The sequence below is a fragment of the Diabrotica undecimpunctata genome, chromosome 4, assembly GCF_040954645.1.
Source record: "Diabrotica undecimpunctata isolate CICGRU chromosome 4, icDiaUnde3, whole genome shotgun sequence".
Lineage (NCBI taxonomy): Eukaryota > Metazoa > Arthropoda > Insecta > Coleoptera > Chrysomelidae > Diabrotica > Diabrotica undecimpunctata.
Window position 1 is genome coordinate 72,032,064 of NC_092806.1, and position 12,911 is coordinate 72,044,974.

A 12,911-nucleotide genomic window follows, 5' to 3' on the forward strand; every position below is an offset into this window, starting at 1 on the left:
TAAACTTATAATTTCATTACATTTTTCTTTTTCTCAGCATTCAGTATAGCACACTAAACATCATTTCTTGACACTTCTGATTATATCGAAGAGCTGGCAACAGGCTCAGTCAACTCTAATACAATTTGAAAGACAACTGATTTCTTTTTTCACTAAAATTATAAAATCCAGGGTATTTCGTTGAAAATTATTGACTTATTATGGTTTGAAGTTTAAAGAAATGGCGTATCATTTGTGAACAATCTGTATTTAGAAATTCGAAAATTCGATTTCACTGTAAATTTCTGAAAGAATTTTACCTATTCTTTGTGTGCAAAAGGTTTTACGATATTATGTTTGTAAATGGATGTGATATCAATTTTCTCTCCACCAGTCAATTTTTTTAATAAAGATGAATAACCCAAAACACCCTGTATAAAGAAGGTCAACACGTAAGTTCAGGATTAAAAATATGATTTATGAGTTACTACATTATACTATATATATATATATATATATATATATATATATATATATATTTTTCAAATTATTTTTTCGACCGTACTGTTTTAAATATTGATTTAGAGTATCAGCAACCGATTGCTGATACTCTAAATCAATATATATATATATATATATATATATATATATATATATATATATATATATATATATATATATATATATATATAATAACGATCCGATTTGCAAAGTTTTGTCTGTTTGAGTTTAGTATTAATAAATTCATTTGTAAAAACCACAAATTGTAGAATACAATTTTAAGTATGAAATTTTTGACTTCCAATTTGAAAACAGTTTACATAATATATTGTTTAAAAATAACCCTATTATACTATGCTACTAACATTAAAATACTGATTAATAGAAGTTACCTGTATTGGCACCAGTTACTATTGTAACTTTTCCAACTAGAGACACTTTACTAGAACATGACTTTGCTTTCAATATATTATAGATCTTTATTATACCCAAAATGACTAGAACCGGTATTAAAATAGTAAGTGCAAGTGCCATATTTAGCCGTTTTTAAACTAAACCACAAATAAACACACAATGAAGTAATTCATGACACTGACATACAAGTGACTGTTAATGAACAATACTATTGATAACAATTTAAATGTTCCGATATCGTAAAATATGCTCGCAACCTTTGTCCTTGTTGAAAGAAATATATACGAATTTTATCGGATACATCATTAATGTAAACATTTTGATAAAAATTATATCATTCTAGACATAATATAATAATATTAAGTCTAATAAAATAAAAGATAAGTTTAAACCTTTAGTTCATAACCTGAATAATAGCCCAGGGAAATCAGCTTTTTATCGTGACACTAACACTCGCAGGCAAACGACAATTGATTTGAGTACTATGGGCCTCTACAACAAGAATCTATACGTTTCCTGCAGTCGAATTTTTAGACTTAATTATTTATTACCAAATTAAGGTTAAAGACGGTAAATTTTCGCTTTTTTCATATATCAGCAAAAAGTGAAGCATTTGAAAGTAAGAGACTTATAAATCATTTCATAAGTTGCAAAATAAGTCTTAAATTTTGTTTTTTTTTTATGAATATAACAGTAGTTATATTACATATAATGTTGGGTCTTGCGGTGCTTAAAGCATGATCAAAATTTCAAATCGACCGGTCAAATAGTTTAAAAGTTATGTAGATTGTTTATCCCAAATTACATTTTTTTTCAACAATATAACTGAATATTATGTAGTTATGGTAATGATACGAATAGCTTCTAAAAGAAGAAGATTTATATTCTTGATATTATTTTAAAAAATTATAAGAATAACTTTTTAACCATTGCCTTCAAAAATAATTTTTTCATATTTAGACTGTCTGCATTTTTTTACAAATTAAAAAAAAAAAGTTGACCCAAAACCATTTGGGACGAAGTTAGTCCCTTTTTTAAAAATTGATAGTAGCTCTGTTTATAGCAACTAAGAGATTTTATTAGGGTCGTCTGAAAGAACATGCTACAGAATATTATTGTGCAAAATTCTAAAAAGATTGCATTTCAATGGAATCGTCCACAAAGCTTCAAAAATGTGGTCCTCAAAATCGGCCGGCTTTGAAACTCGTGGAAGCAGTGGAAGGTGCTGTTAACTGTATCTCTGGTTCCTGCTTAAGGATTTCGACGTTTCTTTTTTTAATTTATATGTACTTTTTGCGTACATTACAAATATGTATTATTTAAATAATTAAATTGTTAAACAAACCATCTAATTTGTATAAAAAAATTGCAGTTTTTTATTTTTTGAGTATTTTTGAGTTTTATAGTAATATTTGAGTTAAATTTTATTGTAAAACATATAAATATTTATAATAAAAATATACTATTTCAATAACCTTAGTAAATAATTTATTTATAATAGATTTTATAAAAAAAAAATAACCTATTCTATTATTTCTACTCATTGATTTAAAAATAAAAAATCTCAAATATAAATTTGAGATTTTTCTCAATGGAAAAATTGTCTCCATGGAAAATTTTTCATGGCAACCCATTTATTTATTTATTGTTATTTATTTATTTTAACACTTTTTAAACAAATTATTAAAAAATGTTTTTATCCTCTTATCTCGTCCATGATGGATCTTCTCCAAGATGGTACTGGGCGACCTCTTTTTCTTCTTTCTTCGGGATTCCACTCTAGGGCAATCTTTGCAATACTGGAATTATTTTTTCTCAGTATGTAACCAATCCAACCCCACTTTCTGGACTTTATATGATGTTCTATCATTTTTTGTTCGGTCAGGTATAGTTAAACTTCGTTTCTAATGATATTAGGTCAGAAAACACGAAAAAATTGTCGTAGACATTTATTAATAAAGATCTACAGTTTATCTGTAAGGGTTTTTGTCAATTTTCAGGTTTCACATTCGTAGAGTACAACAGACACGACATTTGACTGGAATATGCGGATCTTTGTCTTTGTAGTAAACTCGCTAGATTTCCAAACAGGATGAATGCTTGTCAAGCTTTTCGCATCCTCATACGAATATCGTCCTCTGTATCTAGGCTTTCTGCTATGACACATCCAAGATCCGTAAAGGTTTCCACATTTTTAATCTGCATGTTGTTGATAGAACATAGCGTGTTAATTCTTTCATTTACTCTTATTGGTTTGATTTTACTAATATTGATTTTCAAACCTACTTTATTGGCTTCAGTGGAAAGAGTTTCCAATTGATCAGCCAAACCTTGGAACCTTTGTCCTAACAGGCAGATATCGTTGGCGTATTCCAGATCGCTTAGGCGTGTGGTTAACGTCCATTGTATTCCTCTTGTGTCGGAGTCTAGTTTGGAGAAAACATAGCCTACTGCTATGTTAAAAACAAATGGAGAAAGCACACATCCCTGTCTGACTCCAATAAGTGTGTCAAATTCGTCGTTGTTGATTCCATTATGTATCATGCTGCATTTCGCCATACATTAAAAACCATGTATAGAGGTGTATTTCATGCAACCTATTGTTCCATTATTACCCTCACAGTATTAATGTGGTCTATGCAGCAGGATTCTGGTCTAAAGCCTGCTTGACTAGATCAAAATTCAATCTTGTTTGTTAATATTTTAGGTATGATGGTCGTGAAGATTTTATTTATTGCGGTAAGCAAGGTTATTTCTTTTCAATTTTTGCACAGTGTGAGGTTGCCTGTTTTTGGAAGCTTAATAATGTTACCTCCTTTCCAGCTCGCTGGAATGCGGTTTGTTTTCCACACATATCGGATTATGGGAAGTAAAAGTTCAGCAGTTAGATGCGGATCAGTTTTAAGTATTTCGGCAGCAATGTTATCGATTCTCGGAGACTTGTTATTTCTCAGAGATTTGATAGCTGTTATTATTTTCGTTTTGGAAGGGGGCCTTTCAAGATATACGCAAGTCTATATTCTAAAAGTTTCCGACAATTTCATCTGCGTTTTTCCTGGGCGTGCTTAGCATCTTCTGAAAATGCTCATTCCATCTCTCTACTTAGTCATTTGTTGTAGTTAGTAATTCGCCTGTCTTGGATCTTAAAATGTTTGAACAGTTGGGCCCATTTTTTGTTAGTCGTCTAGTAATTTGGTATAGCTCTCTAGTTCTGTTGTGTTGTGCAGCTGTTTCAGCTTGTTTTGCCAGTTCTTTAGCCCACCTCCTTTTGTCTTTTCTTGAATTTCTTTTAACTGCTTTATTTATTGTTTCATATTCTTGTTGTCGTTTCGCTCTTTCTTCTACAGTTCTTGCTAGCAAAATATCTTTCTTTTGCTGTTTTTTTCCTGGATAATATTCCAAATTTCGTCTGACATTTATTCTTTTCTATGTTTCTCTTTTTACCCAGTTTATCTTCAGCTATTTCTATCAAATCAAATCTTCCCAGCTATTTACTTTACGTTCTCTTGTTTTGAGTTGGAGTTCCTCCCTAAACATCTGTTGTCCTAGAGCCGTTTTTAATTTGTCTAGATTGTATGTTGGTCTGTTGGTGTTTCGCGTGATTTTGTTTTTTGCCATCTTGATTTTCATGGTACCGATTACAAGATGATGGTCACTTGCGATGTCTGCTCCTCTTTTATTACGTACAACAAGAAGATATGATCTCCATCTTTTTGATATGGCGATGTGGTCTATTTGATTTTCTTTTATATGACCTGGTGCAGTCCATGTAACCCGATATTTTTATGTGGGAAGATGGTTCCACCAATAACTAAGCTATGATTGGAACAAAAATTTGTAAAACGCTCTGCGTTTTCATTCATCACTCCCAGGCTATGTTTACCCATTACGGTTTCTAAGTTATTATTGTATTCTCCAACTTTAGCGTTAATATTGCCCATCACTATTTATATATCGTCTTGGTTTACTTGTTGGGTTGTTTGTTGTAGTTGTTCGTAAAAAATGTCTTTATCTTCGGGGGGAGATATGTTCGTGGGAGCATAGCACTGAATCACTGTTATCTTGCGTTATCTGGTATAAGATCTAGAAGTCATAATTCTATCATTAATGGGTTTCCATAAAATAAGGCTTTTTTTGGCTTGTTTGCTGAGTACAAGACCCACTCCGTTCTTGTGACTTTCATTTTCTTATACCACTGTATATTAGGAGTTCTCCGATTTCGTTATGGTGTTCACCAAAACTTAGTTTATACCTATTTAATTCTGTCACATTTAATCATGTACAATTGATCCGTCCGGTTTGTTTCTACCGAAGTTTCAGTAAAAAAATGAAATCTAAGATGGGTAGGTTATTGGCCTTCGGCACCCGAGTCTGGTACCGGGGCTGCCGACTGTAGCTTTCAGACAAGCCTCAGGGGATAGTGGTCCTGGAGGTGGCAACGATATTTCCTTCGTGCAAGATGTTAAGATTATACCGCCTATACTCGGTCGGGGAATAGTATGTAGTAGAAAGAAATATAGTGACCCGTCTGCTTTCGGAAACCTAATCGCCATTCAGAGTCGGAAGAAACAAGAGTTAGCAAAGAGAGGCTGATAGAAAAGAAAAAAGACATTTCACTCAAGTTGAAGAAGAGTAAAATGTGAAGGTCCTTATGATTCGCCAGGTACGTTTCATAAGAGTATGAGTATTGATACACTTTGTGTTTAAACTCATACTTTGGGGTATTGACTACAGACTGTATGGCTCGTCCAGCATACCATAGCTTGGAGGATAAGGTGCAAGGTATTTTACAATGTAGGCGCCCTAAGCTTCATGGACTGACGCCCAGGCTTTCGGCCAAATTAATTTTTTTAAATTATTTGAGTTATTCTGTATAGGACGAAAGTTATTCTTGTGTTTTTTTTGTAAAATACTTACTGACTTTAAACGTAAAATGCAAATAAATAATTAAAAATTCCAACGAAAGTTGATTTTAACGTTTTTGAGGCCATTTTTTAATAGGTTGGACATGGAATTTAAAAACAAAAAAATATGAAGTTAAAGTTTACAAATTAGTATATATGGCATAAGGCATTTTTCAAGCTTTGTGGACGATTTTATTAAAATGCAATCTCTTGTAAATTTTGTATAATAAAATTTTAAAGCATATTCTTTTAGATGACCCTCATAAGATCTCTTAGTCGTTTTAAACAAAGCTCATATCAATTTAAAAAAAAAGGGACTAATTTCCCAAATTGTTCGAGGTCTCTTTTTATTTTAATTTGTAAAAAATACATTTTTTCTAAATATAAAAAAATTATTTTTTGCAGGCACCAGTTAAAAAGTTATTCTAATTGTTAATAAGCAAAAAATTAACATGTTTTTGCAAAATTATTTTGCAATATTTAACATCCTTTTTCTTTTTTTTTATTACTGTTAATAAGAATAATCTATTTTTTTTATAAATTAACCGTAGAATTAAAGTAACTTAATCATGTTCGGACTATTATTGGAAAAAAATTTAATTTGGGATAAACAAATACAATAACTTTTAAACAATTTGGTCAATCGCTTTGAAATTTTGGTTATATTTTAACTATTATAAGATCAGATAATTTCTTGTAATATGACGATTAAAAGTTTATTTTTAAAAAAGTTTTAAACTTTTATAAAAGACGGAACTTTCTGACTTATTTTGCAACTTTCTAAGTAAAAAATTAAGATATTTGAAAAACGCCATTTTAAAGGCGTTATATGACCTATAAGTTTACTACTTTTAAATTGGTTTTAAATGCTTTACTTTTTGCTGATGAGATAAGAAAAGTGAAAATTTACCGTTTTGTTTTTACCGACAATAATTTGTTAAAAAAATCCACCATAGGAAACATATCTGTTTTTGTTAAAGAGGTCCATACTACTCAAAACAACTGTCGTTTGCCTGGCCAGTTTAGGATAACAAACAGAGTACTTTTTTGCTTAATTTCCCTGGCCCAATAGTATATACTGTAGAAATCCAAACATCCAGTCTAAATTACTAAATTACTATATTTTGAAAATATTGTGTACAATTATACAGGATAGCAAAATATCAATAGGACTGAAACAACTTATAGGTGTAAATTAATTAATAACGTATTATTGGATCTTAGTAATTAACTCCTTCCGATGTGATTCCAAAGTTTGAGGAGGATACTGTAAATTAAGAAGTCTCCGACGCACCATTCCGTACACATGTTCAATTGGAAATAAATCTGTCGATCTCGGCAGTCAGGGCCAATGATTGACTCAAGCCTATTCAACGAAGTTCATAGTGACTCTCACAATGTGTGGCCTTGCATTATCCTGCTGAAAAATTTCATGTTGGAGCGTCTGAAGGTAAGGTACCTATGAGATGAGGTTCCAGAATTTCTTCTAGGTATCGCTGAGCTGAGTTTCTTTTGACGAAGATTAAAGGTGACTTTGTAATATAAGCTGTATATTTATTATTTAACCTCTACTCTAGACGATTACGTTAATGTTCAGGGGTAAGAGGTAGCGCCCAGTGTGGCCGAAGTAAAAAAGGTTACGACTGCTAATTTAACGATATATTTTTTGCATTCTTATAGGTTTTCACAGTATTGCAAACCATTAATTTGCAATACACCTGATAGTGGAAAAGCGGTTTCTTAAAGCGATCAAACTTAGGCGACGATCTTGACGACATGTTGGTTAAATTTTAATCATAAGTAACTAATAAAACATGCTTATGAATATTGATTTTAAATTTAGTGGAAAATCATCACAATCACGGTGCTACAACTCTTAAAGGGCCTGGACCTTCTCAAACTTTTTGCTTCATTCTGCTCTGTCTCTCCTTTATATATTGTAGTTGGTAACATTAATCTTCTAAGTATCCCGTTCTATCTCGTATATCTACCTCAGCTTTGGTCTACTCTGTCTTCTGATTCCCACCGGTTGCGCTGTTAGAATCTTTTTATCATGTTCGATTTTGGTGTCCTGTCCACTACAGATGGTTTTTCTTGATTTGATTGGTAAAGTAAAGACCAAGTATGAAGACCGGTTTCCCATTTAATTATGATAACTTTATTACTAGTCGACCAAGTAAGCGAAGATATCTATTATAACCTCTTTATGTACAACATTTTACTGCTCTATTGTGTTAATCAGCGCTGCTCAACAAGTTTAATTTAAAAAAAAATTTGTTTAATTTCTTGCGATGTGTAATGTAGGTTTACCAAACAATCCAAGTTATACCATTACAAGAACATATTATTATTAAAAAAATAGGATTCCAAATTGTCTACAACTTTATTTTTGTTACTTTTAACCGTAAAATGGAAAATAAAAAAGTTATAAACAAAAATAACTAAAAATTTTGAACAAATTTTCTTTTGGCAATAATTTTGTAACTTTTTTTCTTGTAATTTTACAATAAAATGACATAATATCACAGAGACTTTTTCATAGAAGAATTTTCACCATAAATTTGTTTAATTTCATTGATTTCTTTAGATTTCTCAGTGCTCCGAACTTGGCCGGGTTTTTGGTTACTCGCCATTTTGGAATAAGCAATGCCATCTTCCTATATTATTAATTTATTATCGACCCATTCCGTCACAATAAAACTTATCCTACCTGGTACGCTTGGATAGAGATAAAGTTTAAGAGCACCGTACCAATATTATTCTAAGATAAATTTCTTGGTAATGAAAAATACAAAACAAACTTAATAAACCTTTCCAAAACGGCTCTATGAGAAGTGGGTTTGAATTTAAAAGTTGATTGTACCAGCGTTTTTTTTTTTTAATTTTCGTAAATAAGTACGCAAACAATTTTATTTCATGATGAGTTCGTTGAGATTGGTTTGTTAGAGAGCTTTTAAAATATATAAATATACAGGGAGTTTCATTAAAAATAAATCTTTTGAACTATACTAGGCGTGTGTGAGTCACCCTGTATATTAATATGTTTAATTTTAATTGTTTTTAATTTTAATATGTTTAGTTTAATTTTGTTAATGTTTAATTTATGTTTAAAAAGCACACATTAATAAATAAAATTCAACGGGTCACAGAATTTTTTATAATTTTTTAAAACAAGGACAGAAACAATTTTATTCCGTAAGTGATTTCTACCCTATATGATAATTTATCATTTCCGAACCAGTAATGAACTTTGGACTCAAAATGTATGATTGTTTAAAATATATTGGCATGCTAACTAGGCAAACATAGACCACTTTTATGGAACATCGATCAAAAGGTACAGATTTAATCAGAGTAGCTATTATTTAAAAATTACATACGTAGATTATATTTACTAACTATTAAAGGTTAAGTTTAAATTATCTTTAAAGAGACCTAGACATATTATTATAATATATAATATTAAAGTATCTAAATGTGATCGACGGGAATTATAGTTATCCACTCATTGTATCCAACGGAGTGACACTATTATCAGTATTATAGAACAAATTAAGTTCAATTAAGGTCTTTATAATATGTAATTATTGACAAAAGACATAAAATGTTATTAAATAATGTAATTGGCAATTCAGTAATAGAAATAAATGAAATTTTTATCTACGGTTGCTATTGTTTCCTGCCGCTTCTGTTTTTACTATTCTGATTTTAATTTGTTTTCTTGTGTTATTGACTTTATCATCATTCGGGCTTTACAACATTGCGTTTACACCTCTTTAAGAATTTTTCTTCAGTCGTCCCTATCGATGGCCTTCCTCCCTCAAGCATGTATTCCCATATTTCTTATGTCTCTATCTATGTTATAAAGAAACCTTGCTCTTGGTCTTCCTCTTTTTCTCTGACTTATGAGTCTATTAAGAAGCGTTTTTCTAGCTGGGTCATTTTGTTACATCCGCATTACATGCCCATCTACCTCAAATATCCTATCTTAATATTGTTCTGAAGCTATTTTCTTGTAGCATTTTAAATTAATTACTATTTAAATGAGAATAAGCCACAATTAAAGGTTAAAATACGTTTATTGACGTTTCAGTTTCCACTTCGGAAATCGTTCTCAAAATACAAACATTAGTAAATTAAAAAAATTTTGTTTTTTGTTACTTAGTGAAAAATTCTTCTAATAATTTAATTTTATCTGACTCATCTATATTGACAATTCAGACATACATTATACATTTTAAAGTAGACAACTTTAAAATGATATTGCCAATATTGTTAAGTTGCGTTCCTGGGACGACTTTACTTATAAGATTAAGTTGTACTTATAAGTTCATTCGATTACATGAAATCAACTTTAACTTGAGAATATCCGTCAGAAAAGATCATAACATGTAATTCGTCTTTAAAAAGACAAGACAGTAAAAGTCTCCTGTTAATGATTCCATAGTAAATTGTAATGGAAAAGCAGGAAAAAAACCTCATAATACTATCACGACATGGTAAGTATTTGATGGTGCATTTAGTTTACCTTCAATAAACACCAAATTCCGATTTTATATGTTTGTTATTTAAAAAACATAAATGATGTATTCTCTATATGTTACTGACTTACCAATACTGGTATTTTCCTTTTAATAACTTCCTCTTTCAATATGGATAACCAGATCCTACTACATTCTGCCGAGGAGTTATATCAGCTATAATGGAGTTAATTATATTATGTACTGATAATACATATTTTCAACTAAATAATGAATTCTACAAACAAAGTTTTGGTCTAGCAATGGGCTCTAGTTTATCTCCATTATTAGCCGATATATTTATGGAAGATTTTGAAACAAATATTATTTGTAAACAAAATTTAAAACCCTTAGTATGGTGGAGATATGTAGATGATGTATTTTCAATATGGCCTCATGGATCAGAGTTGTTGGACACATTCCTAAATGATATAAACGATTAAGAAGAGACAATAACATTTACCATGGAAAAGGAATATAATAACAAATTACCTTTTTTGGGTGTTTTAATCTCTAAGAACGATACTGGATACGAAACTCAGGTGTATAGAAAACCAACACACACCAACAGATATTTAAATTTCAAATCAAATCACAACAATAATATTAAAAAGGGAATGATTAAATCCTTATACGATAGAGCCAAAATTACTTGTTCTAACGAAAATTCGTTCTCGGAGGAAAAACATTTGTTAACATCTGTTTTATTAAAAAATGATTATCCTTTATCGTTTATAAATAAGGAATTTTCAACAATCGATCGAATAGAACCAAACAACTTAGAACGAGATCCTACAACATATACAGGGAATAATACGAGGAAAATAACAATACCATACGTAAAAGGATTATTGGAAAAGCTTAAAAGGATACGAAATAAATTCAACATTTCAACAACATTCAAAACAACAGACACGTTGAGATCTATTTTGTCCAAATCCAAACCTAACAATGATCAAGAAAGGACAAGGAATTGCATTTATAAAATACCTTGTGAGTGCGATCAGATTTATTTAGGTGAAACATCAAGGCCATTAAATGTTAGAATAAGTGAACATCAATCCTATATTAAAAATAGAGAATTTGATAGATCTCAGATATGTAAACACGCATATGATAATGAACATAGGGTTCAATGGAATGATTCAAATATAGTCCTAAAAGAAACGGATGGTAAAAAGAGAAAAATCAAAGAAGCGGCTCTAATTATGCTAAATGAGACCAATTGTGTCGCAAATTCCTCGGCAGAATGTAGTAGGATCTAGTTACCCATATTGAAAGAGGAAGTTATTAAAAGGAAAATACCAGTATTGGTAAGTCAGTAACATATAGGGAATACATCATTTATATTTTATAAATAACAAACATATAAAATCGGAATTTGGTGTTTATTGAAGGTAAACTAAATGCACGATCAAATACTTACCATGTCGTGATAGTATTATGAGGTTTTTTTCCTGGTTTTTCCCTCATAATTTACTATGGAATCACTAACAGGAGAATTTTACTGTCATCATGGCATGTATTTGTCTTTTTAAAGACGAATTACATGTTATGATCTTTTCTGATGGATATTCTCAAGTTAAAGTTGATTTCATGTAATCGAATGAACTATCTTATAAGTAAAGTCGTCCCAGGAACGCAACTCAACAATATTTGCAATATCATTTTAAAGTCGTCTACTTTAAAATGTATAATGTATGTCTGAATTGTCAATATAGATGAGTCAGATAAAATTAAATTATTAGAAGAATTTTTCACTAAGTAACAAAAAACAAAATTTGTTTAATTTACTAATGTTTGTATTTTGAGAACGATTTCCAAAGTGGAAATTGAAACGTCAATAAACGTATTTTAACCTTTAATTGTGGCTTATTCCCATTTTAATAGTAACTATCTTAATATGTTTTACGATATCTGGTTCCTGGTATATTCTATAAAGTTTGAAGTTGTACCGTCTTCTCCAGACTCCGTTTTCATTCACCGCTCAATAGATTCGCCTTAGTACTTTTCTTTCGTAAGATCCTAACATATTTTCAATTCTGTGGCTAAAGGACTAGTTTCCAAGCCAACTCACCAAACACACACACACACACACATAACATATTTTCATTACTCTTTGTTAGGGTCCGGGTCTCTGAACCATATTTTAGGACTGTGCCTGTTAGCTTAAGGATTTTAAAAAGTTATATTGAGGTAAAAACTTACAATTTAAGTGAAAAAAATTTTAAAAGTAATAAATGGAGCTCGGGAAATATTTAATATGAATATTAAGTACATATTTGCATATTTTGGATAAATTGTATAAGTGTATAATATTTATTCCAAGTGCATATATTAGGTATATCACAATATAGACAAATATCTCAAAACGCAAGTAATTTTAGCAGGTAAAAATATCCCTCGAAGATACCCGTTATTGGTATAACCCGTTATTGGTTATATTAGCATATGGACAGGTAAAACGCCATAAGCCAGTTGCCCGCATTAAATAAAATCATAAATCATAAATCAATATGGTTTTCCCGAAAGCTTAACAAATAACAAATTACCAGAATTTGTATTAGGAAAAGACAAAATGCAATTGTCATTC

General features: G+C 30.5%; 1 protein-coding gene across 1 annotated transcript in view; it reads right to left on the bottom strand.

Annotated features, from left to right (window-relative positions):
- LOC140438272 (retinol dehydrogenase 11-like) overlaps positions 1-1,153 on the bottom strand; it is a 34,006-nt gene extending 32,853 nt beyond the window's left edge. The window contains exon 1 of the mRNA XM_072527965.1: positions 873-1,153. Coding sequence (XP_072384066.1) covers positions 873-1,014 — 142 coding nt within the window. The 5' untranslated portion in view covers positions 1,015-1,153. The remainder of the gene's footprint in view (positions 1-872) is intronic.
- Positions 1,154-12,911: the final 11,758 nt, after the last annotated feature.